Raw genomic sequence first — 18,277 nt, 5'->3', positions numbered from 1 at the left:
TGTGCAGTCCGGCATTGTATCAGCAGTGCTGTGTGGAGAGAAATGGGCTGAAAGGGTGAAGGCTTGCTTTTGGGAGGTTTCTGGGCAGGAGAGCTGGGAGCAGGAGATATTAGCACCATCTCCAGGAGGAACCCGTTGCTTTTGGCCACCAGGAGCAAAATATCTGATACGGGAGAGAAGGGGATAGCAACAAGCACTTGATAGAGAAACACAACTTGTGCAGATCCCTGTGAAAATCCCTCTCACCCTGCCATCCTCCAACAGGATGTTCCTCCTACGAGCGTGAAGCCGGTGCCTAGAAACAAGCTGCAGGATCTTACTGCTGGGTAGTGGAGTGGTGGTGACTGAGAAGGGACTTGGAGGTTGCTAAGAGTCTCCTTGTTTATTTGCTGATGGTCTAACAGCTCCCTCGGTCAGAGACACACTCTCCTTGTTAACAAAAAGGCAGTGAATTATTTAGCAGCTGAAAATGCCAGATGGCAATAGCTCTGCTGCTTACAGGAGGAGGGGAGAGAGGGAGACATGCACATGGTGGGGAACAGATTGAGAGCATTTCCATAGCAAAAAGCAGACCCCGGCTAGAGGTCCTAGTGGCCCCGGGTGGTTGCCTGATGGCAAGCAGGAGGCAGGCAAGCCAGGGCAAACAGCTGCTGCTTGCCAGAGTAGCCCCCTCACTTCTTACAGGTCTCTTCTGGAGGTCCCTTTTCAGGGGTCATTATCCTGGTGGGACCATGCTGGCCCTTGAAGTACAGGACTCCCAGCCATGGCTGGGAGGCAGGCTGTGACTGAGGGCACTACAGGGATGCTTTGCCAGCCCATCCATCACTCCACACCCAGGTGCAAGTATCAGCCCCAAGTCTACTGGGATGCCCTTTGGAGAAGTATCAGCATATCTCAAGTGACCTGGCAGTTCTTTTGAGAGTCTCACTAATGTTCAGCCATCCTAGCTTGGGCAGTGATGTCTCCAGACACCACAGACTGGACAGATGGAAGTGTATATGGATAGGAACCTCCAAGGAGAACTGAAGATGCAGCATGGGCAGGTCTGTAGCAGACACGGAAGCCCATGGCTCAGCTGACGTTGCACCATGTGCACAGGAAGAGGGACTGCCATGTGTCTGCATGTCCTGGGGCCTGTAGCTCAGCAGCTTCTGACATCCCTTCAAGGCATCTATGCAGGTAGTCAGATGCCAGCCTAATACTGCAGTGGGGTGAGGCTCAGGCTCTTCTGGGCTCATAGCCTTGGTCCAATCATCCGAGCCACTCCTGGGCTTCCAGTGAAGATTTTTCTTTGGGATGGAATTTATGCTTCAGAAATGAAAATAGCAAGTCACCATCTTTTTTTGTGTATTTAATTTGAAAACTGCAGGCACCAAGAGTAGTTCTTAAATTCTTCAACACTCTGGAGAGCCTGAGTTGAGAATCCCTTGGGAATCCTCAGTGTCCAGGCTGTCAGATATTTTTTTCTTTTTTTTCCTTTGTTTTTCTTTTTTTTTTTTTTTTGTCAACTCTTGTGTTTGAAAACCTCCCTCCTCTTCAGCTTATTCTTTCCCTGGATGAGGAGGTCAAAGAGAGTCAGTCTCTCAGGCATGTAATGTATGTCAGCTCCTGCAGCAGCACTCTTGCCCTGCCCATTCTGGTCAGCTGTGGGATGGGGGTGTCTGGGCGCCTCGTGACTTTAGGACAGGACTCCTCAAGCAGCAAACTGCAAGCTCTAAGAGAGAGAGGCTGAGGCCACAGCCATGCATATAAAATTAGGTGCTGCTGTAGTCCCCCATCTGTCACACTGACATAGAACAAGTAAATGTTTCCTAACAAAAGCAAATCTGTGTAGAGCTTAGGAATATCCTCTTTCTAAGCCAAGTCATTTTCTGTGTGATGTCTCTGTGCTCCCCAAGGACCTCTCAATTAGGTTTCCTTTGGTGTTGAAGAAGAGGTGATCCTGTTTGTTCTTGGTGGCAAAAACAGCCATAAACACTTTGCATCTCCACATCCCTGGAGGTCCCATCTGTCTTTGTTTGCATTCTCCTCCACTGCTTAATTAAACCATGGGTCCTGCTTCTCTTCCTCCGTCCTGTTCATGTGGGCTTTGAGTGTCCTCCAGCAGGGATCACCTGGTGCTGGGTGACTGCAGGGGCCATAGCAGGGTCTCAGTTGTGGCTGGAATGTAGATAAAAAGCAAGGAGAAGAATGAATGCCCAGTGGCTTGGATGCAAAGCTCACAGGAGTACATGTTATAAACCACTCTTGAGTTTTCACCTAGCCTTTGCACTGGTCACAATATACTGACCACAATATACTGTGCCCATCATGTCTTATAAACTTCAGGCAGGCCTGAAAATGTTCTTGTCAGGAGCACAAGTTCCTAAGAATAGAGATATAGAATAAATGTGGTTGGAAGGGCCCCCTTGGAGGTCATCTGATAAAGGTCCTTGCTCATGGCCAGGCCAGCTTCAAAATTATATTTGGCTGCTCAAGGCCTCCAAAGACTGTGGTCTCACCACAGACATAGCTGTTCTCTGAAGGCCATGCAGCTCTCCAGGCACCAGAAGCAGCTGGCTAAAGGTGTTGAGGGTGACTCCAAGGCTCAGAGGCAGGACAGGTACATGAGGACAAGAGACTCTGGCCCACTTGTTCCCACCCCATATTAGTTAGTGTTTGCTGTGCTGGTTCCCTCTCCTCATCTTTGTATGGTGAGTGCAGCAGCTGTTTGGCACTGTCCTGTGGCATCCCCATGAGTAAAAACCATGCTGTAGAGTGGTAATTCCCAGGTGCCCCAGGCACTGCAGGCTTGGAGAGGATCCACTCCTATCTAAAGCATGGTGGTAGGAAAGGTTATGGAAACAAGCCGCAATCTTGGCCATTAATGGCCTTTAAGTGTCTCCTGCCAGTGGGGACTGTAACCTATGGTATCAGCTCCTGGGGAAGGTGGTGGGAAGCCTGGCATTTAGGGTTTTGAGAAGCTGACTCTTCTGAAGAGATCAAGATATCTTGGAAAGCAATTGGAAAGCAGGTGGAACGATGAAAGGGAAGTCCTCTAACTCCTGAGTCACACAGATCTTGATGCTGGAGGAAGACATCAGGCTTAGGGATATTCCATAGGCAGTAGATATCTGGCTGTGGGGAGAGAAGCGAGTGCAGCCCCAGCAGCCCAGTTGTCAATATCATCATTGCTGTTTTTTTCAGAAATTCAAACAAATGCTTCAGCTTCTCATTCCTGCCTGCTGAGCACATCAGAGTGGCCATGGCTCAACCCAGCTTCCAGGACTGAGGAGCAGAGGTGGTGAGAGACCTGTCTCAGGTATGACAGAGACAACCAAATAGCGTGGGGTTTAATGGGGTGGGGAAAGGGCAGGAAGTAGCTGTGAGATTTCTTCAGCAACGCCTCTGTGTCCAACAACCTCTCCCTGAGAGAGACTGGGACTGGGGAAGCTCTGAGGTCACCAGCCAGTCCTCTCCCCTCCCTACCCTTAGTGAGCTCCTCAGACCTTGATGGAAGAGACCTGGAAGAGCCATGGCCTCTTTTCAAGCAATGGCTTCTCCATCCACACCCCTGCCTCTGTGTTGCAGGGTGAGACCCCACGCCGGCACTGATGGAGAGCACATACTCGATGGAGCCAGCACCTGATGGTGCCGGCCTCACCTCGCTGGATGTGCTCATCTTCCTGGATGCTCCAGTGAACAGCACGGAGGAGCAGTGCTTCAGCGCCCGCTCCCGCAGCACCGTCCTGGAGGGGCTGCCATTTGGTGGTGTGCCCACCGTGCTCGCCATCAACTTCACCCTCTGGCTGGTGAGGGCCAGGAGGGTGCCATTTCTAAGGGTTCTGCAGCCCCCACATGCACTGACAGCCACACGCAAGTGCAGCCTGTGCACTGGTGCACCTGGCTGACTGGGGAACAGGGATGAGTACAGAAGTCCAAGGGCTTTGCTCTCATCATGGTGGGCAGCCAAGGACACTTGGGCAGCAGTGGTGAGATTGCGGAGCAGGAACAGTTTGGAGCAAGAGTTTTGCATGAGCTTGGGCTCATGAGTGAGAAAGCAGAAAGGAGGGATATGAGAAGATCCCATGGGGTGAGACCTTGCAGCAAAATACTCCTCTTTCTTCTTCTTCCAGCTTCTCCTTCTAGTCTTCTCATGTCTTCGGAAAGCAGCTTGGGACTACGGACGCCTGGCACTGCTGATGGACAATGATAGGTGAGGAGGATGCAAAGCTGCTGCAGGTGATGGCTCCATTCTCTTCAAGAGGGCTGGAAGGAAGGCCAACACTGTGGGGTGACACACAGAGAAGTTCAGCAGGTGTTGCTATCCGTTCTTCCCACTGGCAATGGCCTGGTGCCCCCTTTTCCCATGGAGACACAGCCACCATCTGTGGCAGGGAGAGGGAAAGCCCAGGCCAGCTTTCATCCCCTCTACCATTTGGTGACAGTGCTCTTGGTGCCATTGAGGGCACTGTTCTGGGAAGGACAAAGGCCCGAGAGCTGCTTTTGAGTGGGGACTGCGCCACTGCCTCTTCTCCTGCCAGTCTCTTGGGATGAGCAGGACTGGCTGGTGGAGGGGGCAGAGGGAGACACACAGCAATAAGACTGTTCCTCATGTCACCACAGCAACTTGCCTGGCCCATCATTTGGGCTAGGTGCAGAATTCCACAAAAATAAGCAGTGTTCTGGTAAAAAGGGAGCCCAGACCATATTTCCAGGTGGGCTGTTCTGCCCAGAACAGCCTGTCTGCCAGAGCACAGCTCACCTTGGGCAACAAAGCATCTTTCATTGCCCAGGCAGGTGCACACAGGAGGGGTCAGTGCAAGGCTGGGCAGCCCACAAGAGCAAGCTCTGTTAAGTCCTTCTCCTGCCTCCTCCGCTCTCCAGCTCCTCTTGGCCTCTGACTCTGGAGCTGTCTGGCAATGAATATGTGATGTTTCCCTTTACCAGTGAGATCAAAGGGCAATCAAGACTTAAAATGCAATTCCTTAAAAGGAATGATTACTTTCCTTTTTTACTGTAAAACCATTTGAGACATCTGAAAACAATGGAATAGAAATACCTGGTTCAACAGTCTCTTGTAATGGACCTAAGGCTACACCTCCATGAGCCCATCATGGGTCAGGGCCACAGAGAAGCCAGGGAGACTTGTTGGTGCAAAGGCAGCAAGATGCAATCCCTTTGTCCCAAGCCCAGCAGTAATCACTGTTCCAGGCCCAGTGTAGGATGCAGGGAGGGGGGAGGCATTTTCTGGGCTGCTCTCCTAGGAGAGACTTCTCCAAGGGTTCTTATGCTCTCCTGTCTGCTGCTTCTCTTCTGCCTCACCCATCCACTCGTCCCCTCACTGCAAAGCCTGACGTCGCTTTTCTATGGAGAGCAGAGTGAGAAGGAGAAGTCCCCATCAGAGAGCAGCCCTCTGGATGCCGACAACAAGGATGTGGTGAGTGCCAGTGGCTGTGGCAGTGGGAACCTGGGCTGGGCTCATCCTGGCCTAGCCTGTCCTGTTCTTCATCAGAAACCCGGGTCAGAAGTTAAATGGGAGAAATTAAATCTCGTGCTCAACATCCTTTAGCAGTGGGGAATTCAGGGCTTTTTGTCCTGGGTTCTTTGAGGCATCTATTTTGAATGGCAGTTTGGAGGGATGCCCCTGTCAGGGCAACCGTCTCACAGCTGCACGGCTGTCCTTGCAGCTGTGGGAATCTAGTTGGATGCATGGCCAGAGCCTTGCTGCATGCCTCCCACACCACATTTCCTCCTCTGCCAGCATCGTGGGGCTTTAAAGTAGTCTTCTGTTTCTCTCTACCACACTAGGCTTTGCTGGAAACAAACACAGATGGACACATTTTGCTGCCCCTTTCTTTTTTGGCAGAAAAAGCTCAAACATCAGTCACTGGTATGACTATGAACAAATGTCATGACTTATTTAAAAATTGAGGCAGGAAAGAACCAAAAGAGACAAAATCCTTGCAGGTGGCAGGAGGCCAGTTTAAAGGCTCTGTACCAGATGCTCTAGGCAAATGTATATTGCTCATCAAAAAATAAGTGAGAAAGACTACAGGGAAAGCCAGCACACTAAAGAGCAGATTAAAGGAGATTATTAGAAGCAAGAAGACATCCTTTAAAAAGTCAGACTGTTCACAAATGAGGAAAATCTCAACTCTGCCAGGTTAGATGTAAAATACACTAAGAGGAGTGAAGAGCAGTTATGAGGGAAAATTTGTAGAGATCATAAAAAGCTCAGAATCACAAAATCACAGAATGGGTAGAATTGAAAGGGACCACAGTGGGTCATCTGGTCCAACCTCCTTGCTCAAGCAGAGTCATCCTAGAGCACATGGCACAGGATTGTATCTTGAGTATCTCCAGTGAAGGAGACTCTACAACCTCTCTGGGCAATCTGTTCCAGTGCATGGTGCTTTCTTCCACTCCTCAGGCACCTCTCCTGATCACCAGGACTTCTCAAAGATGATCATGAGCTGCCTTGCTGTGGTGTCTGCCAGCTCTCTCAGCAGTCATGGATGCATCCCATCAGGCCCCGTGAACTGGTGGATGTCAAGTCTGGCTAGGTGTTTTCTAACTCAGTGCTCCTTTACCAGGGGAGAGTCTAACATTCCTTTATCCTGATCTCTTGGGTCACAGATCCCAGAGGACTGGTCTTGTCAGTGAAGACTGATCCAAAGAAGTACTGGATTTTTCTTTGCACATCAGGAACAGGAAACATGCCAGAGGGTTTATAGTGCTGTTAGATATTGAAGATAGAAACTATTCACTGGAGGACTCAAAAATGCTGCCAGACAACTAAAGGAGGTTTGGGTGCCTTTATCCAGTAAGGAGATTGACCAGTTCATGCCCACGAGCCCTTCTCTGTGGGGATGCACCAAAACACCCCTCCAGCAGTGAGGTTGGAGGACGAGTTGCAATAAAAGCCTGACAAATTTCCACTGCCATCAGAAATTCCAAGGAGCAGGCACAGAACTTCTCACTCACCCTGAGATGAAAAGCCAGGATACTGACTGGAGTGTGCAACCTCTCTCCTGTGTGTGGGAATCCTTAAGAATGTGGAATCAGCTGATAAATGCTGTTTTTTCAAGAGGGTTTCTGGACAACCCAAGAAATTACAGCCCAGGGAGCTTGGGGTCTGCAGAGCCTCTTAGGCATGGCTGTCTGGAGCAGAGCCTTGGAGTAGGACATAGGAGGGGAACCTGCTGGGCTGTGCTAAGGGAGTGTCTGACCCCTCTGGAGCTGTTGGGGATGTGGGTATGCCTGCATGTCCAAAGCCTCCTGTGGCTTTTGATCAGATGAAGCTAAGCTGTAGGATAGGAGGGAATGTCCAGGCATGAATAAAGTCAAGGGATGGAGAGGAGGAAGAAAATGCCAGCTCTCACAGGGCAGAGTAAAGGAATCCCCCATGCTTGGTGTCCCTCCTATCCAAGGTCAGCATAAACAGAGCTGGTGAAGGCTCTGGAGCACAAGCCTTACGAGGAGCAGCTGAGGGAGCTGGAGTTGTTCAGCCAGAGGGAAAGGAGGCTCAGGGAAGACCTTATTTCTCTGTACAACTACCTGAAAGGAGGCCATAGTGAGGTGGGGGTCAGTCTATTCTCCCAAGTAACAAGACGCAGGACTAAATGGCTTCATTTGTAGCAGAGCATGTTATTGGAATATATTGGGTATTAGGAAAAAGTTCTTCACTGAAAGGCAGGCTGCCCAGGGAAGTGGTAGAATCACTATTCCTAGAGGTATTTAAAGGATATGTAGATGTGGCACTTAGGGACATGATTTAGTGGTGGACTCGGCACTGCTCAGTTAATGGTTAATGATTTTAGGGGTCTTTTCTAACCTTATGATTCTATTATTCTATATAACCTCCAGAAAGTAGTGAAGAGGCCAAATGGATGAGTGCTATTTGGCACAGCCATGACCTGGAGAACTGCAGAGGGACCTTGAACTTGCTTGATCTCTGGTGTTAGTACAATGTAAAATAATGCATAGGGGAGAAAACGCCTGTGCGTACACCGTGACAAGGAATAAGCTAGTACACAAGAACTTAGGCTGTCCTGTAGCACTCTACAGCAGTGCCACCTCAGCACCTGAGAGTAGTCAAAAAAGTGCATTGAATTTTAGGGGCTGTCAGGGAAGGGGAAGAGGAGGGAGCTCTGGAAACAGGAGCCTGTTACAGCGAGCCTCCTAAATATTCAGAGGAAGCTGAGGTCCAGCAAGTCACCCCTGAAACAGTAGGTTAATGCTTCACCTCAGCTTCCTCTGCAAATCTTTCTGCGGCCAAAAATATGCACCTGACAGCCATCAGGTTGGTTGATGTTTGTAGAGAGACTTCCCTGTCCCTTTATACTCCTGCCCTAGCAGACTCCTTGTTCCCCCTCACAGGAATTCTCTTATCACCACTTTCAAGGTTGCATGGTCCCTCAGGGCTCTTGCCACCTAGAAGAGAGGTCCTGCTCAGCTTCCCACCAGCTCTTTGGATGTGTTTTCCTTGCTTCTCCAGAGGCAGCTGCCTTTCCCACTGGGCTGAGCATTGCTGAGCTGCCATAGGCACTACCTCCATTTGCCCCCTGGCCCCCTGCACCACCTCTGCATGTGTCCCCAGCTCCTCACCAGGGAGGTGGGGATGGTTGCCCTTGTCTCATCCTGACTCTCTTTCCTTCTAGGGATTCTGTTCCTGGCTCCTTTCTATCTACCAGATGAAGTAAGTGTGTGCCCTTGGCATTATGGTCATGCCCCACCACCTCTGGGCACCGCTGGGGGAGCTCATCACCAGGAGCTGCTGGGACCAGCAGCAGAGAAGAGCCCTCTTAAAACATGCATTCTGAGGAGAGAGCAGAGAGCTCACCCCTGCATTTCCTCCTGGCCCCTAGATGCTATCCCAAAGAAAAGGGCTTCAACCTCTCCTGATAGGAACCAGTCCTGTAATGAGATGGCATCTGGAGGGCTGCTTGGGTCCCTCATTCTGTCTGTGCTCAAATCCTTTGTGCCACAGTCAGGATGTCATGAGTTGGTGTGGGCTGTGAGAGACTGGAGAAAGCCAGTGTCCCCATGGCGGGAGATGGTGGGGAGGAATCAGCCACACTCACCCCCACCTGCCTCTCTCCAGGGACGAGGAGATTCAGAGCAAGTGTGGGATCGATGCCACCACCTACCTCTCCTTCCAGCGGCACCTCCTGGTCCTGCTGATGCTGGTTTGCGTGCTCTCCGTGGCTGTCATCCTGCCTGTGAACTTCTCAGGGGACCTCCTGGGTAGGTGCTTCCCTAGTCACAGGATGACTCAGGAGTGCCATGCAAGCTTCCAAGCCTTTGGGCAAGCACTGTGCCTCTGGGGCAGAAGGCAACAAAACCCCTCTCTCAGAAGCCCCCATGTGAGCAGGAGTCCACCATCAGCTGTGGGACAGAGGAACATAAGAGGCTGGGAAATTCAGGGCAGTGGGGACTTGGTGGGGACCTGGGGGATGGAAAAGAAGGGAGCAAAGACCAGAGCCGATAACTGCAATAGGGACATGCACACTGCGCTGGGTTCCCTTAATCTTCTGCTTCTCCTCTTCCTCTGCAGGACACAACCCCACCCACTTTGGCCGGACAACCATCGCCAACATCCCAACTCAGTAGGTGCTCCCACAGGCAGGGGGGCTGTGTGTGCGGCCGCTGTGGTGGGCGCTGCTGGGAGCACCTAGGCACAGAACTCACCACAGCTCCGTGTGAGCGGCACACCGTTCACAGTAGCTCTGCGTCTCTCTGTTCTACGCATGAGCACAGTCAGGGCAGCCAACACAGTGGCCCTGCTCGTTGCACCCCCGTGCTGGCAGAAGCGCTCTCGGGGATGCTGCGTGGCCTCATTTCTGTAGTATCTCAGTCAACACCGTGGGTGCTGCTCTTCTAGTTCCTGGGGTGGGTGTCTGACAGCTGGCATGGGGAGGTCCTGCTGGGTGGAAGGGGTGGCTATGGGTGAGATACTGAGTGCCATGCTGGTTCCCATGCCACATGCTCATCACAGTGCTCATTGATCCCCTCTTCCTCTCTTCCAGAGACCGTCTCCTGTGGCTGCACAGCATCTTTGCCCTCATCTATTTCATCCTCACCGTCCTTTGCATGGCTCACCACTCTGTCCACCTGGAATATAGAGAGAATGAGAAGGTGAGCAACCACCTCTCCTCCAACCCTGCCTTGGTCGGTGCTAATGGATAGCTTTTTGCTTTGCACAAATGCTGGTCCCAGTAGGTACAGAGGGCTTTAGGAACAGCCTGGAACTGGGCTGGCAGGCAGAGGTATGGCTGATTTTCACCAGCTTCTGGATAAAGTGACAGCCTGGAGGCAAATCTCTCTCTTGCTGTCTTGTCTCTTGAGACTGAAGCTCTGCTGTATCCATCTGTCTGGGGTATGGCATTGTCTGGCTATGCCCCCAGGGTTTGGGATTGGGCATTGAGGAGATCTGTGCTGACTAGCCTCCAGGATGGCAGTCGGTGCTCCAGCTCCCCTCTGGGTGAACAGGGTGGCAGCGATATGTCCTGCAGATCCCTGCCCATCTTGCAGATCCTGCAGATCCATCCTGCAGATCCCTCTGCCTCTTCTCATCCCCCAGGTTGCCCGGACACTGATGGTTACCCACATCCCCAAGGAGATCACAGACCCTTCCCTTATCATCAAGCATTTCCAGTGAGTAGCCATGTGCCACAGCCTTGCTGGGTGAGTGGCAGGCAGGTGGCAGGAACTGTCCCCATCCCCTGGCTCCTGGTGCCACCATGCCCCTGTGCTTGCAGCGAGGCTTATCCCAGCTGCACCGTCACCAATGTCCAGTTCTGCTTCGACGTGCGCAAGCTGATGAAGCTGGATGCAGAGAGGTGAGTGGGTGCACGTCTGTGTTGCCTCTGTGCATGGGTGTACTGCTCCTGCCTACCACATCCAGGCACCCAGTCTGGGTTTCTGTCTGTATACCTGGGGCTCCCCGAATGACCTTCACCCCTATCGGCTTCCTGGCAGGCGCAAAGCAATGAAGGGGCGGCTTTACTTCACCACCAAGGCACAGAAAGAGGGGAAGATCATGATCAAAACTCACCCCTGTGCCCGCATCTTCTGCTGCCGCTTCTGTGGCTTTGATGAGGTAGGAGGTGCAGGCAGGGCTGCAGGCAGCACACCTGCACCATGGGCAAGGCAGAGTGTGGCAGCTTGCCCCTGCCCCAGCCTGGTGTGCGGCACAGCCCTGGCTGCTCCTGCAGGTGGATGCTGAGCAGTACTACGGGGAGCTGGAGGAGAAACTCACAGATGAGTTCAATGCGGAGCGCAACCGAATCACGCTCAAGAGGCTTGACATGGCCTTCGTCACCTTCCAGGACGAGCGGATGACAGCTGTGTGAGTGCCCCTCATGCAACGGCCATGGGATGCTCCCCAGCCTGTTGGCCACCACTGCTGGGGAACTGGGACACCTTGCCAGATTTTCCAGCCAAAGCCAGGCAACGGGTCGCTCTCCTCTATGCCTCTGCCATTTGCAGAGTTGGCTGCCCTGTTAGAGCTGTGGGAAGGGTCTCGCAAGAAGTGAGACCTGACCCCTGGCTCCCTCTTCCTGCAGGATTTTGAAGGACTACAGCCACATCCACTGCCGCAAGCACCCCCAGCAGTCGTCTGTCACCACCGTGGTCAAGTCACACCACTGGGGTGTTCGCTATGCCCCTGCACCCAGCGATATCATCTGGTGAACCCCCACGGCAGACGGGAGGGAGGAAGGGGGAACAAGCAGATGTGGGGAAGCCCATGTCCATACCTATGAGGAGCCCATGTCCATAGCTATAAGGAGCCTATGCCCATAGCTATAGGGAGCCCGTATAGCTGAAGGGAGCCTGTGTCTGTATCTGTAGGACACTTTCCCAGGGTGACAGGGGCTAAGAATCCCTCCTGTTGCCATAGCAGAAGTCAGCAGGGGTGATTGGGGTGATCACCCCAAGGGTGGCAGGGCTCAGCCAGCTGAGATTGGGGGTGATTGCCAGACTCTGATTTCTCCAGCCTGATTCCAAAACCTCCTGGTGGTATGGACCTCTGCTGTGGCTGTTCTCTGGTCCAGGGGGCTCTGCATGTGACAGGAAAGCAGCGCAGGGAGGGGAAGAGGGCGAGCTCAAAACAATGTCTGCCAGGATGGTTGGTGCAGATAGCTGGAGGCAGAGCTTCATGAAGCTATGCTGGGAGGCCCAGGACATGTGGCTTTTCCTCTTCATCATGTCCAAGTCATGTTTTCCTCTTACAGGGAGAATTTATCAGTCCGTGGCACATCCTGGTGGGTGCGATTCTTCCTGCTTAATATCTGCCTGTTTGTCCTCCTGTTCTTCCTCACTACGCCAGCCATCATTGTCAACACTATGGACATGTTCAATGTCACACACCCTGTGGAGAGCCTCAAGGTAGACCCTAAACCATGCCAATTGTACTAAAAAGTCATCATTTCCAGGCTTGTCTGTGACAGGGGGAGGGTACCAGCTCTACACTGGCCCAAGAAGATGAGCCATCACTAGGATGAGCGTTGATGAGAAACAAGGTCATTGATGAGGTCATGTCCTGTGCTTGCTATCCATCCCCTTCTGCTTGTGTTTCCAGTGGCAGAGCCCTGGGGCAGCTATGCAAACCTGAGCTTTGGTGCTGGTGTCCATGGAGGCAGGCAGGTTGCTGTCCACTCAAGAAGAAAGGTCTGGAAAGAGCTCAGGAGATGTTAGGAGCTGCCAGCAGCACATCTCCTTCTTGCTCATTGACCTGTGAGCTTTTGGGTGGGCACTGGGGCTCAGAACATGGCTGTGGTGCCTTTGGCTGGCCTCAAGTTCTTATCTCCTGAAACAAATGCCCCTGCTCAGGGAGGTGATGCCCCAGCCCACCTGCTGCACCACCATGTACTACCTCCAGCATGGCTGTGCTCTGGTGGGTTGCTGAGGGGGTGTCTGGCATCTCTCTTCCTGCAGAACCCCATCATCACCCAGTTTTTCCCCACGCTGCTGCTCTGGGCCTTCTCCGTCTTCTTGCCCTTCCTTGTCTACTACTCAGCATTCTTCGAGTCTCACTGGACGAGGTAATGGGGCAGGCCCCCACAGTCCCCCAGGGCTACCAGAGATGGGAGGAACCGCAGTGGAAGGGGAACCCACCCTGCAGGGAGGCAGGCAGTGGAATGGCAGACCCCCACTGTGGAGCAGGGCCCCCTGGGTGTTTCTCTCCATAGAAAGAAGCTGTTTGCTTCCCATAGTCCTGAACACTTTCAGGCTACTGACAAAGTCAGGTGGTTTTAAGATGGATCTGAAGAAGTCTGTGAGAGGGACAGTGTGATGGTGGACTGGCAGCAGCAGGGCCATCCCAGGCATGCTCCCAGCCCTCCAAGGCAGAGGTATGGGTTCAGAATGCTTAAAGTAGAGGGAACTGCCCAACTCCTACAATGTGCTCTCTCTGTCTTCACCCTTCATCAGCCTCAGCCCCTGTGCCTGGTCTGATAAGTCCTTGTAGGAGCTTTTTCACCATCTCCCTTCCTTTTTCTGGGGGAAATGGGAGTTCATGAACTTGTACTAGACATCCATCTGCCTCTTGTTGGGTCTATACCAGAAGGGATGGTAGGAGAGGGCAAGGATGAAGGAGGTGAGAGGCTGGGAGTACGAGAGCTTTCACTACAGCAAATTCCTCATGGTTACACACCCTGGCCTGGGAGAGGCTTTGCAAGACCCCAGGGGATGCTCAGATCAAATGCACACAGCTTTGTGTGGCTGGGAGTTACTCCTTGGTGAAAAGAGAGACTCAGCCCAGCCCCTCACTCCACCTGCTGCTCTTTCCCAAAAAAATGCAGTGTTCTTTTCTTGTCTTCCCTCTCTGCAGATCAAGTGAAAATCAAATCACCATGCACAAGTGCTTCTTCTTCCTGGTGTTCATGGTTATCATCCTGCCCTCGCTGGGTCTGAGCAGGTACAGACCACCCTGCCATGCTGCTCTCCCTGCTCACGAGCTGCCAGGATCACATGCAGGCCCCTCACCCTGGCAATCCAGCCCCAAAGGGCTAAGGTCCCACTGCCACTGAAACACAGCAGTCTCTGGGGGGGAGAACACTCTTTAGCAGTGCTGAGCCACTCACAGATGGTCACAGACAGAAACCTTCCCTGCAGAGGAGTGGAGCAGAGCAGTTTACCAGGCTGCCACAGCTGACCCAGCGGGGCTGGTGGCAGTAATCAGCTGCTGCTTGGGTTCAGCAGACCCTAAAAGGACCTGGTCAGGGGTCTGCATAGCCCCACCTACAGCAATCCTGGCCATCCAGGAGGCAAGCACACACTCCACGGTGATCTTGTGTGGCAGAGGGGGCTGCTCTGGCAGTGTTGGGTCCAGAGGGTCTTGCCTGATCAGGGCAGGGGAAAGCACATGCCTTCTGGGTGTCTCTCACATAGCTCGCCCTCCTTCTGAGCTGCTCCTCTTCTCTCCCCTCCAGCCTGGACCTGTTTTTCCGCTGGCTCTTCGACACCCACTTTCTGGATGAGGCTGAAGTCAAGTTCCAGTGAGTAGCAGGAAGCTCCCAAACTTCCCAGGCAAGCGGGAGCACCTGTTGTCCATCGCCAGCAGCTCTTGCTGAGCATCCTCTCACTGTCTCACCTCTCTCTGTCCCTGGGGCAGGTGTGTTTTCCTCCCAGACAATGGCGCTTTCTTCGTCAACTACGTAGTCACCTCCAGCCTGATTGGCACGGCCATGGAGCTGCTGCGCATCCCAGGCCTCCTCGTCTACACTGCTCGCCTCTGCTTTGCCAAGTCCGAGCCCGAGCGGCTCCATGTCAAGCGGGTATGTGGCTCTGGTCACCTGTGAGCCTACGTGACCCCCAGCACAGCAGGGATGCGCCCACTGGAAACTCAGGCTGTCGTGGTTTTGTGGGGATGCATGTGGGGACTTCTTCAGGCCCCTTGGGGGCTAGTGGGGATGAGGCACTCCTGTGGGCTGGTGTGCAAAGGCAAGTGCAGCCTTTGCAGTGATGGAGGCAGCAATGACACTGTTGGTTGTGCCCCAGAGCCAAGCTTACCAGTTCCAGTTTGGACTAGAGTACGCCTGGACCTGCTGTATCTTCTCTGTTGTCATGACCTACAGCATCACCTGCCCCATCATCGTCCCCTTTGGTGAGTATGATCCCATGCCCATGGTCCCAGCCATGCCAAGAACAGCCTGTCCCAGCCGCCAGCAGCAGCATGGGAGTGCGGGCTTCCTGCATGGTACAGGAGGGCACCCTTGGGCATCATCCCCAGTGCCTGCCCTGCATCCTTGTATCCTGGCTGTTCCCATTGCCCTCCTCCCAAATGGCTCCTCTTGTCCCACCAGGGTTGCTCTACATGCTGCTCAAGCACATGGTTGACCGGTACAACATCTACTACGTGTACATCCCCACCAAACTGAACCAGCGCCTCCACGTCGCTGCCATCAGCCAGGTCGTGGTGGCCCCCATCCTCTGCATGTTCTGGCTGCTCTTCTTCTCCGTCCTGCGCCTCGGTAGGGAGAGCCTGGGGCTGCACCCTGCCACTGCTGAGGGTCGTGTTGATGCTTGGGAGTGACGAGCCACTGGTGTCACCCTTGAGTTAGGCATGGCACGGAGGGTGGTAAGGGGGATGGTGTTGGGAAGACCTGGCAGATGAAGGAGGTGTCAGCTTGTATTTTGGGGAGGGGATTGAGAGCTTGTAAAACCCAAAGCAGTCACCAGCCTGGGGCTCAGCTGAACATGCAGCAGGTTTTTGGAAGCTTATGTGCTGCCCCAGTGTCTCTGTGCTCTAGGTCCCACCCGGCCTGTCACCCTCTTCACCTTTGTGGTCCTCCTCTCCTGCATCATCTTCTCCTTCTTTGGCCTCTGCCTGAAGAAACTGCAGCCGCGGAAACCCTCCAGCTACCAGGTGAATGCAGCCACCCACCCCATCGTTCCTTCACCCCACTGCATCCCCTCCTCACTTACCATGGGGAGTCTGACATAGCCCCTGGCTGTCCCCAGCCAAAGCTGGGCCCCCAGACCATGATTTCCTCATGGCCTCCTTCTCCTCAGATGTCTGACCAGTCTGAGGGCACCTTCAATGACGTGGAGCGGAGCAGTGTTTCCTCCACCCCTAACTCCAATGTGAGTACCCCTCCCCAGCCCTGATGTGGCCACCTGCTCTGGCTCCCATGGGTCCTGATGGCCCACTGCCCCCCGGGGCAGCTCTTTGTGGCCACTGTCCTGCAGGAGCCTGAGCTGAGCCTGACACCGGCAGCCTCTCCAGCACACCAGTCCTATGGCACCATGGGCAACCACCTGGAGCCGGCGGAGGATGGGGAAGATGGGGGGCTGCAGAGCTTCGAGACAGAGCTGGAGACAGTGGAGGGCGAGTACAGGAGCGGCCCCGTGATAGAGAGCCAGGCTCGCTACCAGTGAACATCCCTGGCACCAGCTGGGAACAGACTGTGCTGAGAGCGGAGGACGTGCCGTGGGGCAGGAAGGAGCCTTCCCTGCACTGGTGGGGGCCACCTTGCTAATGGGACAGGAGACAACAGGACTGATGTGAGGGGGAGACACCACTGCATGGGCAGTGGCAGGAGGCTCTGGTGGTACCTCCCGCTGCCTGCACTGGCTAAGCCCCTTAGTGTCCCCCTGTCCCCACCTGCCTCTTCCAGCCCACAATGCGGGAGAGGGGGTGCAGCAGTATAGGGAGAGGGTCTCTCTGAGAGGCTGTGCTTTTGGGGGCAGGAGGAAGGCCCTGGCCCCTCTGAGAGGAGGAAGCAGCCCAGACAGCCCAGATGAATGTGCCTGCCACCACGCTGTCCTCTGGGTCCTCAGAGGCAGGGGACAGCCACCCCTAACCCTTGCATCTCAACCCATCCACCCATTGCTCAGGCAGCTGTCCTGCTGCCTCCCCTGCTGCTGGCCTGCAGGCTGCTGCCTGCCCCGCTTTGTCCATTTTAGCAGGGACTGCTGACATGCATGTGCTTTGGTAGAGGAGGTGAGTGTCCCTACATTGGCCACCAGAGCCCCTACATGAGCACCAGCAGCCCTGCACCAAGGCAGACATCAAATGCAAGCCCAGCTCTTCCTCAACCTCCCACCCCATCCCCCCATCTTGCCGCACTACGCCTGTGTCCTTGGGCTCTTGGGGAGAAGTAGGAGGTCAAGAGACAAGTGTGTTTAATGGCTTTGAGGACAGCTCCTTGTCACTCCTCTTCCCTGGTGGCACCCCGTCATGCTCATGCTCTCACTGGGGCTGCCCATGGGACTCAGCATAGTTCTGTCCTAATGCAACAGAACAGGTGGAACAGGTGGAGTCTGGCAGGACCCAGTTTCCGGGTCCTCCTGGTCCACCACATCCTGCCTGCCCTTGTCCACAAGCTGCAGCTGTGGGTTGCTCCCCCAGTAGCCACACTGCCTCTTGAGTGTGAGTCCTGCTGTGGTTAGTGTAAATGTGCCATTACCTGCCCATACAACATCCCTGCAGTTTTCCAGCTCATCCAGAGTAGCTGTGGTGGCCCCTGGGGACAAGGGTTTATCCTCATCCTGCTCAGCTTCTCTCCCACCATAGCCCACCTGGGCATGCTGGCTCCTCACTCTGCCCTGCTTTGGCCTCAGGGCTGATTTTCCTGTCCCTGATTCTCCTGCTAGCTTCAGAGCAACTGGAGTTGCCACCGTCCCAGGGCAGTGCCAGGAGGGAAGGGAGGAAAGTGCAGCTCTGCCAGCACCAGAGCTGGCTGGCACTGGGAGTGCTGCTGTGCGAAGGCACATGCTCAGCCGTGGCGCTGGTTAGCATTAGTAGTGCCACTGGGAGGAGGGGTACAGTGTGCCAGCTCTGGGCTGGGGGGAGGCTGAAAGGTAGCCCAGCAGTGAGAGCATCAAGTGGGCCCTTGGGGCATTTCTGTGGGGCTGGTGGATCTCAGCTCAGCCGGCTGGCAGTCCCATGGCCCCCGTCCCACCCACACCCCTGCATGCTGGGGCAGTGGCTGCAGCACACGAGCCACAAAGCAGTTGGCTCGGGGGAGCCTTGAGCTCAGACGCTCCTTTCCAATCCCAAAAAGTTCTCTGGGGGGTTTGTGGCTTCCTGCCCAGGTGCCCTGCAGCTGTCCACAGCTCAGCTGCTCCCCTCACTGCCCACTCCAGAGGCAGCCCCAGGCAGGGCACGGGGATGCTGGTGGCCTCTCTGAGGGTAGAAGCAAGTGCCTGCTAGTGGCACTGTGTCCTCGGGAGCTCGGGCTGCTGGTCTTATTGCCCTTGGCTGCCCCATTGTAGGAATGTGCCAGAGGCCTGTACCTTCTTGTGATTTATTGCTATGACCGTGCCTTGAATAAAATGACTTCACCCA

At 54.1% G+C, this 18,277-nt stretch overlaps 1 protein-coding gene across 4 annotated transcripts in view; it reads left to right on the top strand.

Moving 5' to 3' along the window:
• TMEM63C (transmembrane protein 63C) overlaps nt 1-18,277 on the top strand; it is a 34,141-nt gene extending 15,864 nt beyond the window's left edge. For all 4 annotated transcript variants that reach the window (XM_039553248.1, XM_039553249.1, XM_039553250.1 and 1 more), the window contains 23 exons: nt 3,187-3,301; nt 3,571-3,791; nt 4,116-4,195; nt 5,332-5,419; nt 8,643-8,680; nt 9,086-9,228; nt 9,539-9,590; nt 10,011-10,119; nt 10,565-10,638; nt 10,743-10,823; nt 10,963-11,083; nt 11,199-11,332; nt 11,550-11,672; nt 12,219-12,372; nt 12,922-13,028; nt 13,817-13,903; nt 14,418-14,483; nt 14,600-14,762; nt 14,986-15,091; nt 15,291-15,458; nt 15,738-15,853; nt 16,000-16,071; nt 16,153-18,277. In XM_039553248.1, coding sequence (XP_039409182.1) covers nt 3,594-3,791; nt 4,116-4,195; nt 5,332-5,419; nt 8,643-8,680; nt 9,086-9,228; nt 9,539-9,590; nt 10,011-10,119; nt 10,565-10,638; nt 10,743-10,823; nt 10,963-11,083; nt 11,199-11,332; nt 11,550-11,672; nt 12,219-12,372; nt 12,922-13,028; nt 13,817-13,903; nt 14,418-14,483; nt 14,600-14,762; nt 14,986-15,091; nt 15,291-15,458; nt 15,738-15,853; nt 16,000-16,071; nt 16,153-16,365 — 2,493 coding nt within the window. In that variant the 5' untranslated portion in view covers nt 3,187-3,301; nt 3,571-3,593 and the 3' untranslated portion in view covers nt 16,366-18,277. The remainder of the gene's footprint in view (nt 1-3,186; nt 3,302-3,570; nt 3,792-4,115; nt 4,196-5,331; nt 5,420-8,642; nt 8,681-9,085; nt 9,229-9,538; nt 9,591-10,010; nt 10,120-10,564; nt 10,639-10,742; nt 10,824-10,962; nt 11,084-11,198; nt 11,333-11,549; nt 11,673-12,218; nt 12,373-12,921; nt 13,029-13,816; nt 13,904-14,417; nt 14,484-14,599; nt 14,763-14,985; nt 15,092-15,290; nt 15,459-15,737; nt 15,854-15,999; nt 16,072-16,152) is intronic.

Source organism: Corvus cornix, chromosome 5, assembly GCF_000738735.6.
Source record: "Corvus cornix cornix isolate S_Up_H32 chromosome 5, ASM73873v5, whole genome shotgun sequence".
In the NCBI taxonomy this organism is placed as follows: Eukaryota; Metazoa; Chordata; class Aves; order Passeriformes; family Corvidae; genus Corvus; species Corvus cornix.
This window is presented reverse-complemented; position numbering and strand designations above follow the sequence as displayed.